The following is a 20690-nucleotide window of genomic DNA, read 5'->3' as shown; positions in this document are numbered from 1 at the left end:
AAAATAAAAATAAATAAATAAAAAACATACTAGAGCATGGGAATGGGGAGTAGTAATGCCATTATTATTAGTAGTAGTAAAGGAGGGTTTTGTTTTGGAGTACAGGGAAACAGGGGACAAAGCTTGGAACAAAGGAGGAGACTAGAATCATTTTTATTTCTAAACTCAGTCATTATCTGAGGGCAGATTTTGCCAAGGAACCTAATAAACTGATTGTAATTCTCTGGGGAAGTATACCTGACATATATCCATCCACAATGCATATATGTTTTCAAGGAGCACATCATTGAGAAGCAGCATGGCTCAATGGAAAGAGCACGGGCTGTGGAATCGGGGTCATGGGTTCAAATTCTGGCTCTACCAACTGTCAGCTGTGTGACTTTGGGCAAGTCACTTAACTTCTCTGTGCCTCAGTTACCTGATCTGTAAAATGGGGATAAAGACTGTGAGCCCCTCGGGGGACAACCTGATCACTTTGTAACCTCTTCAGTGCTTAGAACAGTGTTTTGCACATGGTAAGTGCTTGATAAATGCCATTATTATTATTATTATCATGGCTATATTGTGGAGAACCCTGGTATCTCACCCAGGTTGGAATAAATGCTAATTTGAAAAACAAAAATAGAAAAATACAAAGTATTTCTTAAATAATTTCAACGTGTTAACTTATGTTGTTAATAATAACAATAATAATGATAACGGTATTCATGTTTGGTAAGGAGTGTCGATGCACCGTACTAAGTGCTGACGTAGACACAAGTTACTCATGTCAGAAACATTCCCTTCCCATTTGGTGCTCACAGCCTAAATAGAAGGGAGAGCGGATAATGAAGGGAAATGGTAGAGATGGAATTAGAACTCCAGTTCTCTGATTCTTTCCACTGAATAATCCTGCTTCTCTAAAAAGGTATTCTTATAAAAGGCATTTCTTTCAATTTCATAATTTCAAGTGTAGTGAGTGTAGCATTGATTTTTGTTTCCCGTGTTCCCCTTTGACCCAAAATAACAGGGCCTTACCTTTATAATATGCTCCTTCCTTCTTCCTCCAACATTCTTGATGATTTTACCAGTTGAGGAAGGTTTATCAGTTACCCCTTCACATGCTAAGTGTAGTGTATATGTACACTGTGTTAGTTTGTGGAAAAAGTTTTATTTTTCAACCAATTTTTCTGGTTCCAGAGCATATAACAATGCATTTTGTGCCTAACTACCTGTCATAAATACTATCACCTTAATACGTTATCTATTGTAAACACAATGGTGAGTTTTAAATCAAAAGAAGGAACTTCCTAACGCAAGGTCTATATGAGAGGGTAAAAGATTCTGCCAGTGAAAAGAATATATTTTATGACTTGGGGAAAAAGTTTCTTAATGAGTCATCTTTAGTTTGGTTCATCTCATGTAAGAAAATAAATAACTATACAATTAGGGAATGTCTATGCAGCTGAATATTATCAAGATGATTTATCTGTCTGTTTCAGCCCAGCTTGCTCACTGTAGAACTATCATGAGTCCTCTCACTCTGCTACAGGAAAGTCACTCTGGCATTAGAGAATATTTTATCCCAACCAAGAAGGAGCTTTCAGAATCTTGAAAGCATCGTGGTCTAGTGAAAGGAGCATAGACCTGGAAGCAAGTGGGCCTGATTTCTAACCCCTACTCCGCCACTTACATACTAAGTGATTTTGGGCAAGTCTTTTAACTTCCCTATGCCTGTTTTCTCTTTTCCAAATTGGGGATTCAATACCTGTTCTCCCTCCTAGTTAGACTCTGAGCCCCATCAATCAATCAATCAATCAATCTTATTGAGCATTTTCTGTATATAAAGTACTATACTAAACACTTGGGAGAGTTCACTGTAACAGAGTAGGTAGCTCCTGCCCACAAGGAGCTTACAGTTCAGAGGGGAGACAGACATAAATATTGGCATATCAATTTCAGATGTGTGCATGTACATAAGTACGTTGGTGCTAAGGATAGGGTGAATGAAGGATTCAAATCTAAGTGCACGAGCAACACAGAAGGACGTGGGAGAAGAGGAAATAAGGGCTTAAATGGGGAAGCCCTCTTAATAATAATAATAATAATTGTGGTATTTTTAAATTGCTTACTATATGTTTAAAGCTCTGGGCTTAGAACAGTGCTTTGCACATAGTAAGCACTTAATAAATGCCATCATTATTATTATACAAAATCATCAGTCAGTCCCTGTCCCAAACTGGGCTCATAGACTAAGTAGAAAGGAGAACAGATATTGAATCCCCATTTTATAGATGAGGAAACTAAGGCATAGGGGAGTTACATGACTTGCCCAGGATCACACAGCAGACATGTGGTAGAGTCTGGATTAGAACCAAGGTCCTCTGACCCCCCGGGCCCATGCTCTTTCCACTAGACCACGCTGTTCCTCTAGTTTTGGAGGATATGTGCTTTTAATAAAGATTTGAAGGTGGAGAGAATGCTCATCTGTTGGATATGAAGGAAAAGGGAGTTCCAGGCCAGAGGCAGGACATAGGTGACGGATCCGTGGTGGGATAGACAAGGTTGAGGTACAGTGAGTTGGTTGGCTTTAGAGGAGGGAAGTGTTTGATCTGGATTGTAGTAGGAAATCAGAGAGATAAGGTAACAGGGGGCAAGGTAATTGAACGCTTTGAAGCCAAAGGTTAGAAATTTAGAAGTTTCTGTTTGATGAGGAGGTGGATGGATAACCAGTGGAGATTCTTGAGGAATGGGGAAACATGGACTGAACCGTTTCATAGAAAAATGAACTGGGTAGCACAGTGAAGTGCGCACTGAAGTGGAGAGAGACAGGGAAGAGGAACGTCGGCAAGGAAGCTTATGAAATCATCAAGGAGGAATAGGATAAGTGCTTGGATTAGCATGCTAGCAGTGTTTGGCATATAGTAAGTGCTTAACAAATATAACAGTTATTGTGATGATGATAATGTGGGCTTGTGAAACTTGCTCTAACTTGTAAAGAAAAAGACTCCTGCATAGACAGCCTTAGCTCCCCAGACTAAGCTCCTCATGGGCAGAGATCATGTCTACCGAGCATGATGTAGTGGCTAGAGCATGGGATCCTGGGAGTCAGAAGGTTCCAATCCTTGGCCCACCACTTGTCTGCTGTGTGGCCTTGGGCATGTTACTTCACTTCTCTGTGTCTCAGTTCCCTCATCTGTAAAATGGGGATTAAGACTGTGAACCCCATGTGGGACAGGGAATATTTCCAACCCAATTTGCTTGCATCCACCCCAGCGCTTTGTACATAGCAAGTGCTTAACAAATACCACAATTGTTATTATTATCATTACTCTTAGTGTAATGTGCTGTGCCCCGAATGCAATGTTTTCAATAAATGCCATTGATTGATTGAGTGGCCCAATCCATCAAACTCATATTTGCACTTTTAGGGGATTAGTTACTGGACAGTTCTTTTTTAAACACAGAAATAAAAATCAATGGTATTTGAGTGCTTATTATGTGCAAAGCACTGTAGCTTGGAAAAGTACAACAGACTTGGTAGACACATTTCTTGCCCACAAGGAGTTTCCAGTCTAAAGGAAGAGAAACACATCATAATAAATTTCAGATAGGGGAAATGGCGGGTTGTTTCAGATGGACAGGAATTACATAAGATAAAATAAATAGGGTATTTTAGAGTGTGTATCTTCTTTTTCTGAAGAAACAAGGATGCAGGTGTTTTAAGGAAAATATAACTATTTGCATACTTTTTCAATGAATTTAAAATTGTTTGAACACTTATTAACAATAAAAATTGCATTTTTTTTTTCTTATCAAGCAGTATTTCAGGCTACATGGTGGAAATGCACCATTCACGGTTTAATCCTTTTATCATATGATCCAGCTCCATGAACCTTTGACTTGAGGAAGCTTCAGTGAATTTCTTTGAATTTCAGCATCTTTGATTTATTCTGATGCACAAGGATTTTCCATTTATTTATAAGTTGAAAGGAAATTAAGTACTCAGGGACGAGAAGGATGAAGCATTTATCCCGAATTAAATAGACAAACCTGTATGTAAGGATATCAATAAAACTCTATTAGAAAAAATAAGATCCAGATACCATTTGTTTAACTACTAGTGAGTAGTAATATTAAACTGTCTTTTATTAGTAATTGTCACCTTTACATCTGCTAAGCTCTGTGAATAACCTTCACAATCCTGCTTTACATTTTGATGTGAAAGCTACCATTTGATGTTGAGAGTTGTTTTAAGAATTTCTGGAGTTACCTTTCTAAAATCACATCTCTTCTAGGAGGCTTTCCAACTAATATCTCATCTCCTGACCTATTTCCATCATTGTTGCCACTACAACTCTTCTGCATCACCTAAGACAGGAGTCTTCATTTCCTAAGCATTTGGTTTTTCACTCTGCCCTTTCCTCTTCCCTGTCCCATCCACCCTGAGCAGTTATGTACATACCTTTATACTCTGTTACTTCTCCCTACCTGAAATTTATTTTAGCATTTGTCTTCCTTCTAGACTGTAAACTCACTGAAGGCAGTAATCATGGCTACTAACTATTGTATTCTCCCGAGTGCTTAATAGAGTTCTCTGTACTCAGTAAATACTGTTGATTGATTGACCGAAAGAATCTGTTCAGAACTGGTCTAAAAATATTAATTCCGGATTCAAAATGTTCGGAGTTGAAAATTTTCAAATCCCCAACAAGGAACTGAAACTGTCACGATAAACTTCCATTTTTCCGCATTTTACAGTCAGAAAAATATGAATCCTTTCATAAAAGATCTTTAGAGAAAACTATTGTAAATATGGTAGCTTGTATTTTGTATGAGCCTCTAAATGATAAAACTAAGAGATGTCACCTATTTGCAGACTCTAAGCATTTCTTTTAAAACTGACTTTCTAATAGCCTAAGGCATTTCTTTAGCACTATTGTTTGAAGAGTCAATCTATAGGAGGTAATAAATGGAGTTAATTTTGATGAGAGGATTTCTGGATTTTGAGTAGGTTTAGGACTGCAGAACCATTGTAATTTCTCAGGTGAAACTGGCAGTGACATCTCAGTGATTTATGTAATTTAGGTTGTAATGGCAATATTTGGAGGCTTGGCGAGTAGAGATTGTGGGAATAGAAAGGACAAATAGCAGGATGACTGGAATATTGATGCCCAAATAACTGAGCTATCCTTACTTTACCCTTTTAAAAAGGTATTTCTGAAGCTTCTGCAAGATCCAGAGATTACATCACCTACTCCCACGACTGTGGACTTGGATCCCCTCTTCAAGAGCAGCATCGGACAGTCCTATAGCAACAGTAAGTACCACATTTGCACGTTCATCTCTGAAAGTGCAGCTATTACATTTGATCCCAGCAGTGCATAGAGATGGAAACTGTCTGCCCTGAAATAAACAAACGATAGACAAGTAAAGCAGCACTTTAACTTCCCCTGATGAATAAAATATCTAGATTCTCATTTGCATTGCGCTATTGGGAAGACCTGGAACCTTGAGTAATCCTTTTTAGTTCTCTGTAGTTTTAACTCCCTATCCATTCCCTGGATAAGAGACAAGGAAAATTAATTCAACTAGGGTACAGCTAGAAAGCTGATTTGGGGGGAACCAGTAGAGTGGGTTGCGGACTATCAATCCAATCAATTAATCAGTGGTATTTATTGAATAATGTGGGAAGAGAATTGATAAGTACGGGGGGTGAGTGCGGTGAGTGGCTTGAAATTGATAGTGAGGAGTTTTTTTGTTGGATGTGGAGAGGTGGAGGAAACCAGAGGAGGCTTTTGAGAAGAGGAGAGACGCGGGCCAATTAATGCTTCAAAGTGAAGATGTGTGTGACAGTGTAAAGTATAAATTGGAGTGGGAAGAAGTTGGGAGTTGGGAAACCAGTGAAGAGGCTAATGCAATAGTCTAGCCTTGTTAAGAACACATCTCCTCCCAAGGTGGGAGCAGTATGAGTGGAGAAATATGGGAAGAGCCACAAGAACGAATAGTTTGTCAGGAGATTGATTGCGAGAACAGGAAAGACTGAAAATTCAGATTCTCTGAACTGACTTAAGCTGACAAGGCTGGAATTAGAATGGATTTGCTAACTGGCTTCAGCCCATTTGGGCAGTGAAAATGTCAAGAAAAACTTGAATTTTGCTCAGTTTAGGTGATTACTTGGATTTAACTGCCATTAAAAAAAAGATGATTCCAGGATAGAGATTGAGTTAAATCAGGTAAAACCCTAAAATAGCCATACCTCACCTATGTTGAGTTTTCCAGTGATGTCTAAAAAAGTTACATTCACGTTCTTCCACCTACGTTTTGATGTGGGGGCTGTCTGGCCTTGAAAATGAGCTGTGTTTTTAGAAAAATCTGTCGCTGTATTTTCTATTGTTTCATCAGGTACCCAATCCACATAATGCCCTTTAACTAGGATATTACAGTTTTCCCAGAACCTGGCTGTGTGAAGGAACTTACTTTTAACAATGCCCTTCTAATTGCTCTGAATCAGTGTCTCCATTTCTCAGAGTCCTGAACTTACATTTTGTCCCCACAAATATACCTTTCCTTCCCCCACAACCTGGAATAAGACACTTTTGGGATGAAGCAGATTCCCAGGTGGATTTCAAGGCCCAATCCTCACCATCTCCCTTCTGTAGTCCTCCTTCCAGTCTTACCCATTAGATCTCTTTGGATATGCTCACCTAGACGACTTTTTCCTTGAGGCTATACCTGAGGTGGAATGGAGCGGAGGTCACTAGAGTTGAAGAGTCACTGCTGGAGGATCATCAAGATCATCTCCCATAGGTACTAAAGTCCCCAAGGATCAGTGTAGGGATGGAGAAAGAGAGAAGGAAGGTAGGAAAGGAAGTCAAAATAATTAAGAAAATCAGCGGTGGGGTACAAAGGGTGGCAGATGATGACAACTATTTTGTTATTTACTTGTGACCATACCCACTTTCCTCAGAAATTTTGCTACATTAAAAAGGTGGATAATTAAAAGGGCCAAAGAAGAATGAGTCTAGCAAAAAGGAGGAGGGAAAAAAAGAGAGAGAAGAGGAGGAAAGGCAGAGAGAAGGAAGGACCTGGGTTCTAATCCCAGATCTGTCACTTATCAGCCAGTTGGTCAATCATATTTATTAAATGCTTACTGTGTGCAGAGCACTGTAATAAGCACTGGAGAGAGTACAATGTAATAATAAACGGAAACAACCCCTTCCCGCAATGAGCTTCTAGTCTAGAGTAGAAAACAGACATTAATATAAATAAATGAATCACAGGTTCATAGATAAGGGCTGTGGTCCTGGGAGGGAGGATGAATGAAGGGAGCAAGTCAGGGTGACACAGAAGAGAGTGGGAGAATAGGAAAGGAGGGTTTAGTTAGGGAAGGCCTCTTGGAGGAGATGTGCCTTCAATAAGTGTGACCTTGTGCTGTGTGACCTTGGGCAAGTCACTTCACTTCCCTGTGCCTCAGTTACCTCATCTGTAAAATGGAGATTGAGACTGTGAGCACTTCGTGGGACATGAACTGTGTCCTACCTAACTGGTATGTACCCCAGAGCTTTGTACAGTGCTACTATATAGTAAGCACTTAACAAATACCATTTGAACAAAAAGGAAGAGTAAGGGAAGACTGCAATCAGTGTAAGTGCACTTAGTGAATTAATTCACCACTCTTGCTGTGCTGTTGTCACAACTGACATCAGAAACTGTGCTTTTCTGCTATACAGAATTATCCAAAGAGAATCAAACTCTACTTAATGGCTTTGACTATAGGACTTAAACCTAATATTTCCTGTTGATGGATCCATTTAGAAGCAATAAAAGTAGTGAGAGAAATCATAGCATGCATTAAGTGTTTATGGTGAGCAGACCACTTACTGAATGCTACGATGCTGTAATAAGTGCTTGGGAGAGTACAATGTAACAATAAACAGAAACATTCCCTGCCCTGCCAAGTGTTTATGGTGAGCAAACCACTGCATTAAACACCAGGTTAGACTCCATGGGCTTTATTTCAGGCACAGCATTGAGACCTCAGGCGGCTTAGCAATGAAATGAGGAAGAGAGTGATTCAGAAGGAAAGAATAATCAGTGGTTCACAGCCTTCATGCTGCACTGCTTTTCCACATCCTACCCCAGAAGGGGACACTGCTCTGACACCTCATTTATTTAAAAAATAAAAAGTGAAATAAAGGACATTTCCATCAGTCAAAACAAGTCTATCAAAATAATTTAACACAAAACATTCCAATTTTTGTATTTGAAAGGACTTACATTACAATTAAAATGTTAATGAATTAAATTTCATTTAATACTCCCTTTTAAGTAAAAATCTTCATTTTATTCCTATAATGAATGCTGTATTCTCAAATCTATTGTTTTAGCATTAACATTTTCTGTTGACCAGTTCTTTAAAGGTTGCATTTGCTAAAACTAACATTATTCAGTTTGACACAGTTGATGGTCAGAAGGAGATATTTCAAGCAAAGACCATTGCAGGCTTCTCATTATTTTTTACTTTTCCGGCATTTCTGTCACAAACATGGCTTTATCCTCCTTTCACAGTTTTTTTTTAGAGGGGTTAAATATATTTTAATCCTTTGAAGAATGGGAAATCAACATACAGCTGTCCAGAAGTGAGTGACCGACATGGCTAGATGGAGTCTTTATGAGAGACATCCATCAATTCATTAAAAAAATGAATGTTCCATATTCTAAATTTAGTTTACTTTATTAAAGGCAATGAAAATATGTTGAAGATGAAAAAATAAGTTGTGATAAAAACTAATGTACTGTGAAATTGAGTGATGTTTGTAAATCAAGAAGGTCCTCAGAAAAAGGTTTACAGCATTTTAAAGGAACAATATAAAATACTGGCATGAAAGACATGCTGTTTTATCCACCATGTAAATCACAAGTCATATAACTGGAAGATAAAATAATTCTGTTTGGAAGATCATTCAAAGCCCTATTGAAAAATAGGTCATTGGTTACAAAATATAGTTCAGCAAATATTGGTATGAAATCGCCACTCTTTATTTGTAAAGAAATGGCCTTTTGACAAGAGACATAAAGATCAAAGTGGAGACTTTTGAAGGATTTCATTAATTTTACTGAATATCATTGTATAGTTGTGTTCAGGTTGAAATGCAAGTTCCATCTGCCACTGGGCTTAGTGAAGGTGGCTCTAATGAAATATTTTGATAACAAATCTTCCTGTCGATGGGCTCAATTTCTCACTCAGCTCAAGCCTCTCATTAGATTACCCTTAGTATATGCATGAACCTTTTGTAACTTGATATTCTTTAAGCAACAAGCAGGAAGCATTGAGACCACCATACCTTTGTCCTCTATATGGTTCATTACCTTGATTAGCATTGGGTCCATGTTATCTGTGAAAATGATCTATGATTTAGATTGTAAATCTGCAGAAGGCAGAGACTCATCTTTTGCTTCGGGTGTACTCTCCCAAATGATTCCTACTGTGCTCTGCCCATTATATATGGTGTTCCATAAATACTACTAATTGGTTGATGGATGGATGATGATAAAATCCCAAACCGTAAAACGTTATGTTTTCCGATCAGGCAGCAACTGGCAGAAGAAATACCTTCTATCACAGTCATCCAGGGTTAAGAAAGCCAGAATTTGGTATTCTGAAAGGAGAATGCCTATTTGAGTAATCTGCAGTGTTTATAGACCTCTGCAGGTTCTACTCTAAGCACCTGTAAACTACTCACAAATCATACTGCGCCCTTGCACCACCGGCAGAGAAAGTCCACTGAAAACTGTCCACCCTACTATCTTCTCCTGGGGCAGAAAAATGTAGGCCAAAGGAGGAGGAGTTTTCCCTAAGGCATCTAGAATGTGTGAGTGGCTGTTTCTCATTCATTTATTCAGTGAAGCCAAATTACCTGCACCTGTTATTTCATTCAGTAGTAGTTTCTGGGTGTCTACTCTTTGCAAAGCACTGAACTAAATACTGGGAATGAATGATGATCAATAATACTTGGTCTCTGGTTCTCAGGGGAGCTCACAATCTTAGAGGTTGGGGAGGTGTTGAGATGAGAAACGATTAAATACATCAAGACACAAAAATATAAGAACACAAGGGCAACAGTGAGTGCCATAAAAATACAAGAACAGTGTGGTTAAAGAAGACATTTTCAGGGTCTTTGTTGATAAGGCAGTTCTGCCATTCATTCAGTTGTATTTGTTACTACCAGAGTCCAGTATTCACAAAAGTTGTAGCCAAAGCCTTCCCAAAGTTTGAACACTTGTGGAGGTCATGTGTTTGCTCCTTGACACCTTCCCAGCCTTGATAGGGGAAAGGCAGGGTAAAGAATCACAAAAATGAGTGGCTCTAAAATACATGGAATATGCTGCGTGCTTTATTCATTCTGAAATTTTCTGCCTTGTAAGATTAGGTTTGGGGTTGAGGAAGGGCAAGTGGAAAATAGACATGAAGCTTCTATGTTTTACAAGTGTATATCTTGCTCCTGCCTCTGCTACTATGCCAAAAGTAATTGTAGTTGGGGTATTAGTTAAGCACTTCCTAAGCACTGAGCACTGCACTAAATACTGGGGGAGATACAAGATAGGTTGGGCATAGTCCCTGTCCCACATGGGCTCACAGTCTAAGGAAGTGAGAGAATTGGAATGGTCCAGGGAAGTTATGTGACTTATCCAAGGTCACACAGCAGACAAGAGGAAGAGCAGGGATTAGAACTCAGGTCCACTGCACCATACTTGACTCCATGCCTCTGCTTCTGCTGCTATCAAGGTCACCATCATCTAGAGCAGGAGCTTAGAACAGTACCCGGCATATAATAAGTGCTTAACAAATATCATAAAAAAATAACGTTAGTAGACACAAGCCAATCCCTGTCCTACAGTAATTTATAATCTATTGTCTCTCCTCTATTGATATTTACATATGGTATTTGTTAAGTGCTTACTTTGTGCCAAACACTGTACTAAGCACTGGAGTAGATACAAGCTAATCAGTTAGGACAGTTTATATCTCACATGGGGTTCACAGTCTTTATCTCCATTTTATAGAGGAGGTAGCTGAGGCACAGAGAGGTTAAATGAATTGTCCAAGGTCACACAACAGAGAAGTCATGGAACCAGGATTAGAACTCAGATCCTCAGACTCCCAAGCCCATGCTCTTTCCGCTAAACCATGCTGCTTCCCCTATCTCTGCCCCTCTCTCTTCTTGGCTACTTCTCCTTCTCTCTTGTCTTCTTTTCTTGCCTTTTTCACAATTTGCACTTCTTCAGCCTGTTCCCCAGTAGTCCAGTGCAATGCTCTGCCAAAAATAAGCATCTAAAAACATCATTGATTCAGGACCTGGGTTCTAATCATGCTTCACCATGTACCTGCTGTGTGACCTTGAGCAAGTAGCTTAACTTCTCTGTGCCTCAGTTCCCTCATCGGCAAAATGGGGGTTCAAAACACATTTTCCTTCTTACTTAGACCGTGAGCTCCATTTAGGACCTGTTTATCTTGTATCTATCCCAGCACTTAGTACAGAGCTTTGCACATAGCAAATATTCTTCTTCTTCTTCTGGTAGGTGAGCATGTTTGAACTATTCTGTGGCACTGTTATTGACCTTGAGAGCCTCTGGGAACTATAGGTAGTGGACACAGTGACCAGAGCACAGACCCATAAACACCCCAGGGGCAGCTTATCAGTTAATCAATCATATTTATTGAGAGTTTACTGTGTGCAGAGCATTGTACTTAGTGCTTGGGATAGTCGATTATTAAGAGAGTTGGTAGACACCTTCCCTGCCCCCAAGGGAGCTCACGGTCTAGGGGGTTGGAAAGTATATGTAGACTGCATGATCTCATAGAAGCGGAATAATGACAAGAGGTAACTAGTATCACAATTTGGTCTTTCCCGGCTCAGTTTTAAATATCATTAGTAGTAGCATCAGTAGTTGTCCATCTATCTCCACATCAAGCAGAAACTCCTCACCATCAGCTTCAAGGCTTTCAATCAGCTCTCACTTCTCTCCTAGCCCTCACACTTAATCCTCTAACACCAATCTACACACACCTCTATCAATCGAGCAGTCAATCAATTCTATTTATTGAGTCCTTACTGTATTCAAATACTTTTCTAAGTGCTTGCAAGAGTAGAGGCAGAGAGAGAAGCAGCATGGCTCAGAGAAGCAGAGTGGCTCAGTGGAAAGAGCAAGGGTTTGGGAGCCAGAGGTCATGGGTTCTAATCCCAGCTTCACCACTTGTCAGCTGTGTGACTTTGGGCAAGTCACTTAACTTCTCTGGGCCCCAGTTACCTCATCTTTAAAATGGGGATTAAGACTGTGAGCCCTTGTGGGACAACCTGATCACCTTGTATTCCCCCCCAGTGCTTAGAACAGTGCTTTGCACATAGTAAGTGCTTAACAAATGACATTATTATTATTATTATTATTACAACAGAGTTAGTGGAAATGTTCCCTGCCCACAATGAACTTACAGTCTAAAGGGGGAGGTAGACATTGATATAAATAAATCAGTTTTAATGCATAATTTATAGATATGCATATAATAAGTGCTGTGGGGTTGAGGATGGGACAGATTTCCAAGGCTCAAAGGTCTCAGTTCCAAGTGCATAGATGACGCAGAAGGGAGAAGGAAAGGAGAAGAAACTGGGAAAAATAGGGCTTAATACGGAAAGGCCTCTAACCTCAAGAAGTAACTTCTGTGCAGGAGATGCGGAGTGCTTAGCTCAGTTTCTGGCTGTCAGAGGTTCTTGCCCCACCTGAATCAGCAGGAGGTTTACAGCAAGGTGCCAGACTGGAACCCAGTTTTCAAAACAAAATGGTAACGCTGACCTAGACTGAATCAAATGCTTCTAGCCCAAACGTCATCATCAGTGGGAGGGCAGAGTGTGGAAGGAATTCTGGGGCAGCGGATCAAAGTACAACACGTTGCGGAATCTAAAGGTGATCAGTCTCCGGCAACGAATAGGTGAGAACTTGCTGGTCAAATTCCAGTTTCTTCAAATGGAATCCTATCTCATTTAGAAAAGGATGCGAGTGGCATGCCTTTTAAACTGATTCAAATGTGAATTTCCATGTGTTTAGGAAGATTTTGAGAGTTTTAAATCTGAAATGGCTATTTTTTAAAGTATATTTGGCTTCAATTTAATGGGCTCTGGGGTCTTGATTGTTTGTGCTAATGATCATACTTTATTGCTATTGTCTGTAAGGTAAGCTTATGTGGACAGTGAACATGTCTACCAACTGTGCTGTATTGTGTTCTTCCCAGCACTTAGTTCTGTGTTCTGCATGCAGTAAGCACTCAATAAATACCACTGATTGATTAATTGCTATATTGGCTACCCGAGGCTACTAATCTTCTCTGCTTATGCAATCCTTAGAGCTTGAGTGAATTCAACAAAGACATTAAGTAGCCAATTGGATGTATGTTGGTCAAGTGTTGTAAGCCTAAAAATTCTTTAAGAAAACAAAGGACTTTGAAATAGGTGCATCGTATTTGTCCTGAACTGCAAATGCTGCTCTATCATCTTTTCCAGTTTCTGAGATCACCTTATAGATACATTTATGTACAATCCCCCATTCTATTTAGAGATGGTTTTAGTTTGAAAAAGAAAGTTCTGTAGGAAAAATACGCAAACAGATCTTAGTCATATAATGGAGGCACTGATGCTGTTTTCAATGTTGTGGGGAGCTTATTTAGACAGGATGCCAACTGTTTTAGGCAGGATGCTCTGCCTCAGGGAACCTTAGATTGTAAAAGAAGAACTATTAACGGAGCTAATTGTGGTGCTTCTTTTTCTGTTATCTTCTGCTGTCTTGGAAATTGCCTCCAGAAAGTGATAAAGATGATTTGCTGAGTGGCCTTTTGAAAAAAAACAATTTTGCTTTATTTGCCTCAGTTTCCTTGTTTTTGAATGTGTTAAAATATGTTTATCAAAGTGAGGAGAAAGTTTATCCCATCAACTCCTTAAACTGCCCTCAAAGGGCAAAATCTCAAAATCTTCTGGAGCTTGGGGACTTTTGGGAAGAAATGAGTTTCCTGAAGAGGAGGGATAGAGACCAACAGTTGAGAATACTCATGAGTACTCTTTTAAGGCTGCCCTAAAGGCTCTACCTTCTCTCTTAATTGGTAATATTCTGCCGCTAAATAAAGAGACATAAAGGGGCAGTTTCTTTCTTAAATGTCATTAGGGTGTAATTTATCAGCTGCCTCTCCGAACCTCCCAAAGTGCTAAGGGAATGATTGTTATCTGGTAGAAATTTGGGAAAGTATTATCAGTGTCCTAACAGGAGTGGGGTAGAACTATCCCAGGGAGTTGAGACTCTGTAAAGCCATGATAGCCTGGAGTGTGGATGGCTTCTGAAGGTGCCTTCCACCCTAATGATTCTTTGATTCTCTTTTGGGGATGGTAATTCATGATCAGTTTATTAGCTAATTGCCCCCTACAAAATCCCTAAAGCCATTTAAATGTGATGTTTTTATATTCAGCCTGCTGCTATTACTAGGACTTGTGGAGAATTGAATCAATGATAAAATGTGTGTAATAACTATATATCACTTGAAACCCTGGCTACAAGGCAACTGTGGAAGTGTTCTTTTAATTGGCTATATTTCCCTTCAAACAAAGCGAGGGGTGCACTTGGTTTTTCTAACAAACTGACAGATGAAGTATGATTATTATACCTTTTAAGGGTTAGTAAAACATGGTGTCTAAAACAGAAGCATGAACCAAAAGATGCAGTAGGTTGTAGGGTCTGTATGCATTTTCCCCTGGAGAAGCAGCATGGTTCAGTGGAAAGAGTGTGGGCATTGGAGTTGGAGGTCATAGGTTCAAATCCTTTCTCCGCCAAATGTCGGCTGTGTGACTTTGGGCAAGTCACTTAACTTCTCTGTGCCTCAGTTACCTCATCTGTAAAATGGGGATTAAAACTGTGAGCCCCATGTGGGACAACCTGATCACCTTGTATCCCTTCCAGTGCTTAGAACAGTGCTTTGCACATAGTAAGTGCTTAACAAATACCGTTATTATTATATATGGCCATACTTTAAAACTTTAAGGCTTTAATTTTGGGGGGCCTGAATGTTTTGTCTCAAGATCTGAAGCCCCATCCTAGCCCCTGCATATGTATCTTTCCTGTTCTTCCCTATCTGTAAGAGGCCAACTTGTACTATGATTGAGTGACAGAACTCAACATGTAGTAGTAATAGTATTAAGCATGGACTCTGTGCAGAGTATGGTATTAAGCACTTGGGAATGTCTGTAATGATTTTAAAAAATCTGATTTGATGCTATTTTCTAACTTTTAAAGCCCCAACCTCTATTATAACCATCTTTTTCAAGCATTCTTTCCTGTTAATATTTTAACTTCAATCAGTATTATTTTCAGGACTTCCTCACCTTGAGATAATGCTTCAAAGTTTACTCAGGCTTAAACACATCCCTTCTCTCCTCCTAAACCTATGAAGGTACTGTAAGCTCCTTGTGGACAGGGATAGCATCTATATTTTTTTATGGTATTTGTTAACTTCTTACTGTGTGTCAAATTGTACTATACTAAGGTCTGGGGTAGATACAAAATAACCATGTTGGACACAGTCCATGTCCCACGTGGGGCTCACAGTCTTAATCCACATTTTATAGATGAGATAACTGAGGCCTATAAAAGTAAAGTGACTTGTACAAGGTCACACAGCAGACATGAAGCAGAGGTGAGATACTGAAGCAGCGTGGCTCAGTGGAAAGAGAACGGGCTTTGGAGTCAGAGGTCATGGGTTCAAATCCCAGCTCTGCCAACTGTCAGCTGTGTGACTTTGGGCAAGTCACTTAACTTCTCTGGGCTTCAGTTACCTCATCTGTAAAATGGGGATTAAAGCTGTGAGACCCCCATGGGACAACCTGATCACCTTGTTAGCTCCCCAGCGCTTAGAACAGTGCTTTGCACATAGTAAGTGCTTAATAAATGCCATTATTATTATTATTATTATTATTATTAATAGGATCCTTCTGACTCCTGGGCCCATGCTATATCCACTAGGCCACACTGTTTCAAACTACTCTATTGAGCTTTCCCATTAAGCACGGTGTTCTCCACAGATCAATCAATAAACACTATTGATTGACTGATTGATAGAGTAATAAAAGTCCCTTCCCATTTTGATGCATTCTGAGATCAAGAGCCTTTGACAGGAAAGGGAGATCAAAGAAAAGCGGGAAAAACCTCAAGGAAAGAGAGGGAAGAGTAAAAGAAATAGATAGATGGGTCTCGTCCAGGAGAAAGAAAGGAAGGATTTCCAAGATGAATGGATCGAGTGGGAAGGAGTTAAAGAAGTGGGCTGTTGCCTAGAAACAGAATAACTTCTTCCACCTAGTTTTCTTTAAGCGCCTCTCTCTTTAAGCTCCTCCTCTCTTCATCACTTTGTGCAGGCAGAATCCCAATTAAATTAGGAAAACTCCAGAACAACTGCCTTGTTGCATCCACAGGAAATTTAAGGTTGGAGCTTTTATATGGGGTTGCTTTAAAAACAACAACAACAAGAAAACTTTTTTTTAGAAATTCACATGGAAATTAAGCTTTCGAATGCATTTTCATATCCAGCATTTTCTTCAAAGCATTCCTAACCATTGGCTGGGAAGCAGTTTGGCTCAGTGGAAAGAGCCCAGGCTTTGGAGTCAGAGGTCATAGGTTCAAATCCTGGCTCCACCACTAATCAGCTGTGTGATTTTGGGCAAGTCACTTAACTTCTCTGGGCCTCAGTTACCTCATCTGTAAAATGGGGATGAAGACTGTGAGCCTCCAATGGGACAACCTGATCACCATGTTAACCTCCCCAGTGCTTAGAATAGTGCTTTGCACATAGTAAGCGCTTGGGCAAGTCACTTAACTTCTCTGTGCCTCAGTTCCCTCATCTGTAAAATGGGGATTAAGACTGTGAGCCCCACGTGGGACAACCTGATCACCGTGTATCCACCCCAGCGCTTAGAACAGTGCTTTGCACATAGTAAGCGCTTAAATACCATTAAAAAAATAAAATAAATTCTATCATGATTACTATTATGATCTCTGTCACTTGCTGTGTGACCTTGGGCAAGTCATTTAACTTCTCTGGGCCTCAGCTTGCCCAACTGTAAAATGGGAATTAAATCCTACTCCCTCCTACTTAGACTGTGAACCCCATGTGTCCATTCTGATACGTTTATATTTACCCCAGTGTTTAGAGTGGTGCTTGACACATAGTAAATGCTTAATAAATACCATAAAAAGTAGTTGGGGAGAGAGAAAAGAAGACAAAATTTATGTTTGAGTAGTCATTGAGGTAGAGATAGGTCAAAGTTTATTTAGCCTTAAATCATGGAAACTAGGGAGTTTGGAGCCACATATTTTTTTTTTCTTTCTCAAAGGAGAACCTTTCCTTCCCTAATCCATTATTGTGGGGTCTCTTTTGATTGCTCTGCATAACCCCATGGAGAATGATTTCTTCTCATTCAAACTATTACTGCCTGGAATAGTCAGTCTCCCTTTGGCAATGGGATTTGGACCACCTCCATTTTGGCATGATGGTAAAAGGTCCTTTGGAGAGGTTGATGAATAAGCCATCAATTCCTGGGGCTACCCATATGGGTGATAAATAGATTGGGGCTGAGTCTCTTCAGACCCAATTGCTATAATCTCCAAATGTCAACTTACTTTCCTATACTGTTGCCACCCCCATGCTAACACCAGTTCTTCATCGTCATTCTTCATTTTACTATTAGCCTTCTGCCTCAGCTTCCTGTCAGGAGTGATGGCTTCCTAGTAAGATTGATGGGATTTGCTTGGAAACTGGACTCTGCAGACTCCTTTAATCGTGTGAATGGCTGGGCTCGCGAAGGTTGGCCAGTTCTCAATTCCTCTTGGCAGTCTGCCATTTGGCAACCTGCACAAAGAGGCTCACCCCATAGGGTAGAGCCATGAGAGGATGTTTAGGTGCCAGAGATGTTTCTTTGCTCAAGTACTCTTCTTGTGATGCTCTGCTACCAATTCCTCTTGGCAGTGGTGCACGGGTTTTGCATATGGAATTGATCATTTTTAAATACGTATGCAAAAAAAAAAATGGTACCATGTTGATTTAAACTCGATGACCCGTTCATTCCAAAGCCAATGCTGAAGTTGACCGAAGTCTTCGCTGGTTGGGGCAAGTCTTTGATGTCTACATTGATTAAAATATTCCTTTGAAAGAGTTTGTTTCGACTCAGAAATCCTCCCTCCTGCTTAGACTGTGAGCCCCATGTGGGATCTGGTTATCTTCTATCTACCCCATTGCTTAGTGCAGTGCTTGGCACATAGAAAGCACTTAACAAATACCTCAGTTATTGCTATTAATTATTAACGAGATTACAATCTAGTAGAAAATAGACATTCTGATTAGATACAGTTCCGGTCCCATTCAGTGTCCCCTGGGCTCTAGATTTCATTCCTTGGGCTTCCTTCTGTCCACCCTTCAATTCGTGCCGCCTCTGGGAAGATCTTTCGCGTGACTTAGTGGAAAGAGCGCAGGCTTGAGAGTCAGAGGTCACGGGTTCCTATCCCAGCTCTGCCACTTGTCAGCTGTTTGACTTTGGGCAAGTCACTTCACATCTCTGTGCCTCAGTTACCTCATCTGTAAAATGGGGATTGAGACTGTGAGCCCCACGTGGGACAACCTGATGACCTTGTATGCACCCCAGAGCTTAGAACAGCGCTTGGCACATAGTAAATGCTTAATGAATACCATTATTATCATTATTATTATTATTATTATTATTATTACTGTATGCTCTGAGGCTTTAGAGCTGGAGTCTCTTTGCTCTGCTGCCCTTTTTACCAACTTTGGAAAGAAAGTGCTCTGGGATGGTATCGTTGGCCTGCCATGATACCCCAAGTGAGAAATGTCTTTATGGAAATCAAGAGTTAATCCCATAATTACAAGACATAGGCCCTGCCCTCAAGTTGCTTCAAGTCTAAAACAGCTAAGGATTTGGTGAAAAAGGTCCGTGTAGCTGGAAATACTTTATCCAATAGGTTTGTTGAGGTTTTCTAAAATGCTCTTGTTTATCTCCTTATCCTTCTGCAGGTGACCTTTTCATGAGGACGCAACCTCCTCCAGGGGAATGTGTGCTTCTCAACCAGATGGTTGCACTCCTGAGGAAACGGTTCCATCACACAAGGAGGGGCTGGAAGGGCACCCTCTCAGACATCGGTCTCCCCGTCCTCTTTGTCGCCCTGGCGATGGCCTTGTTCATGGTGAAACCCCTGGAGATTGAATATCCCTCCCTCAGGTTGACCCCGGGGCACTATGGAAGTGCAGAAACTTATTTTTTTAGGTGAAAATTGTCTTTTCTTTTTATTGATCCTATGTTAAATAATGTTCATTATTTTTACTTAAAGTAATTCTTTATATCTGCCGTCCCCCGACTGTGATATTTTCCAGGTTAGTTATAATTCTTGTTATTACTTGTTATTACTATTACTAGCATTTATAGCTTTTATTAAGGAATTACTTTATATCAAGCATTCTACTCAGTGCTAGGGAAAACACAGGATGAACATTTTGTTCCTGTCCCTCTAGGGACTAAAAATCAAAGTAGGGGAAGGAAAGGCACAAAGGCAAGGAGGTACATTTTCCAACAATAGAACAAGTGAAAAATTAACTATCATAAATTTTTTTTAGGTGAAAATTGTCTTTTATTTGAGGATCAGATCATCCTATGTTAAATAATGTTCATTATTTTTATTTTAAATAATCCTTTATATTCCCTCCACCCTTTGACTGTGATATATTCCAGGCTTTTTAAATGGCTATCATTATTTCTGCTACACAGCTTCACTGACACTGTCCTCTCCTGGGTCTCCTCCTATCTCTCTGGCTGCTGATTCTCAGTCTCTTTCATGGGATCCTCATCTGCCTCCCACCCCCTAACTATGGGTGTCCCTCAAGGCTCACTTCTGAGTCCCCTACTATTCTCCATCTACACCCACTCTGTTGGACAACTCATTCACTCACAGGGCTTCAACTACCACCTCGATGTGGATGATTCCTAAATTTACCTCTCCAGCCTTGATCTCTCTCCCTGTCTGCAGTCTCACATTTCCTCCTGCTTTCAAGACATCTCTACTTGGATGTCCTCCAATCACCTCAAACTTAATATGTCTCAAACAGAACTTCTTATCTTCCCATCCAAACCCTATACTCCGCCCTGACTTTTCCATCACTAGAGACGGCACCACCATGCCTTCCTTTCTCACAAACCTGTAACCTTGGTGTTATCCTTGCCTCCTCTCATTCAACCCACACATTCATTCCATCACCAAATCCTGTTGGCCCCACCTTCACAACATCGCTAAAATCAGCCCTTTCCTCTCCATCCAAACTGTTACCACGATAATACAGTCACTTATCCTATCCCATCTTGATTACTGTAACAGCCTCCCTGCTGACCTCCCTGCCTCCTGTCTGTCCCCACTCTGGTCCATACTTCACTCTGCTGCCTGGATCATTTTTCTAAAAAAAGTTTTCAGGCCATGTTTCCCTACTAATCAAGAACTCCAGCAGTTGCCCATTCACCTCTGCCTCAAACAGAAACTCCTCACCACTGGCTTCCAAGAACTCAAACACACTGCCCTTTCCTACCTCACCTCACTACTCTCCTACTACAATCCAGGCCTCACACTTT

At 40.3% G+C, this 20690-nt stretch overlaps 1 protein-coding gene across 1 annotated transcript in view; it reads left to right on the top strand.

The window, feature by feature from the left end:
- The window catches only part of ABCA13 (ATP binding cassette subfamily A member 13), a 249825-nt gene that overhangs the window by 121254 nt on the left and 107881 nt on the right, over positions 1 to 20690 (top strand). The window contains exons 41-42 of the mRNA XM_038760086.1: positions 5194 to 5299; positions 19091 to 19340. Coding sequence (XP_038616014.1) covers positions 5194 to 5299; positions 19091 to 19340 — 356 coding nt within the window. The remainder of the gene's footprint in view (positions 1 to 5193; positions 5300 to 19090; positions 19341 to 20690) is intronic.

This window comes from Tachyglossus aculeatus, chromosome 18, assembly GCF_015852505.1.
Source record: "Tachyglossus aculeatus isolate mTacAcu1 chromosome 18, mTacAcu1.pri, whole genome shotgun sequence".
NCBI classification, from domain to species: Eukaryota; Metazoa; Chordata; class Mammalia; order Monotremata; family Tachyglossidae; genus Tachyglossus; species Tachyglossus aculeatus.
The sequence above is the reverse complement of the archived record's forward strand: the minus strand, read 5'-3'. Positions and strand labels throughout refer to the sequence as shown.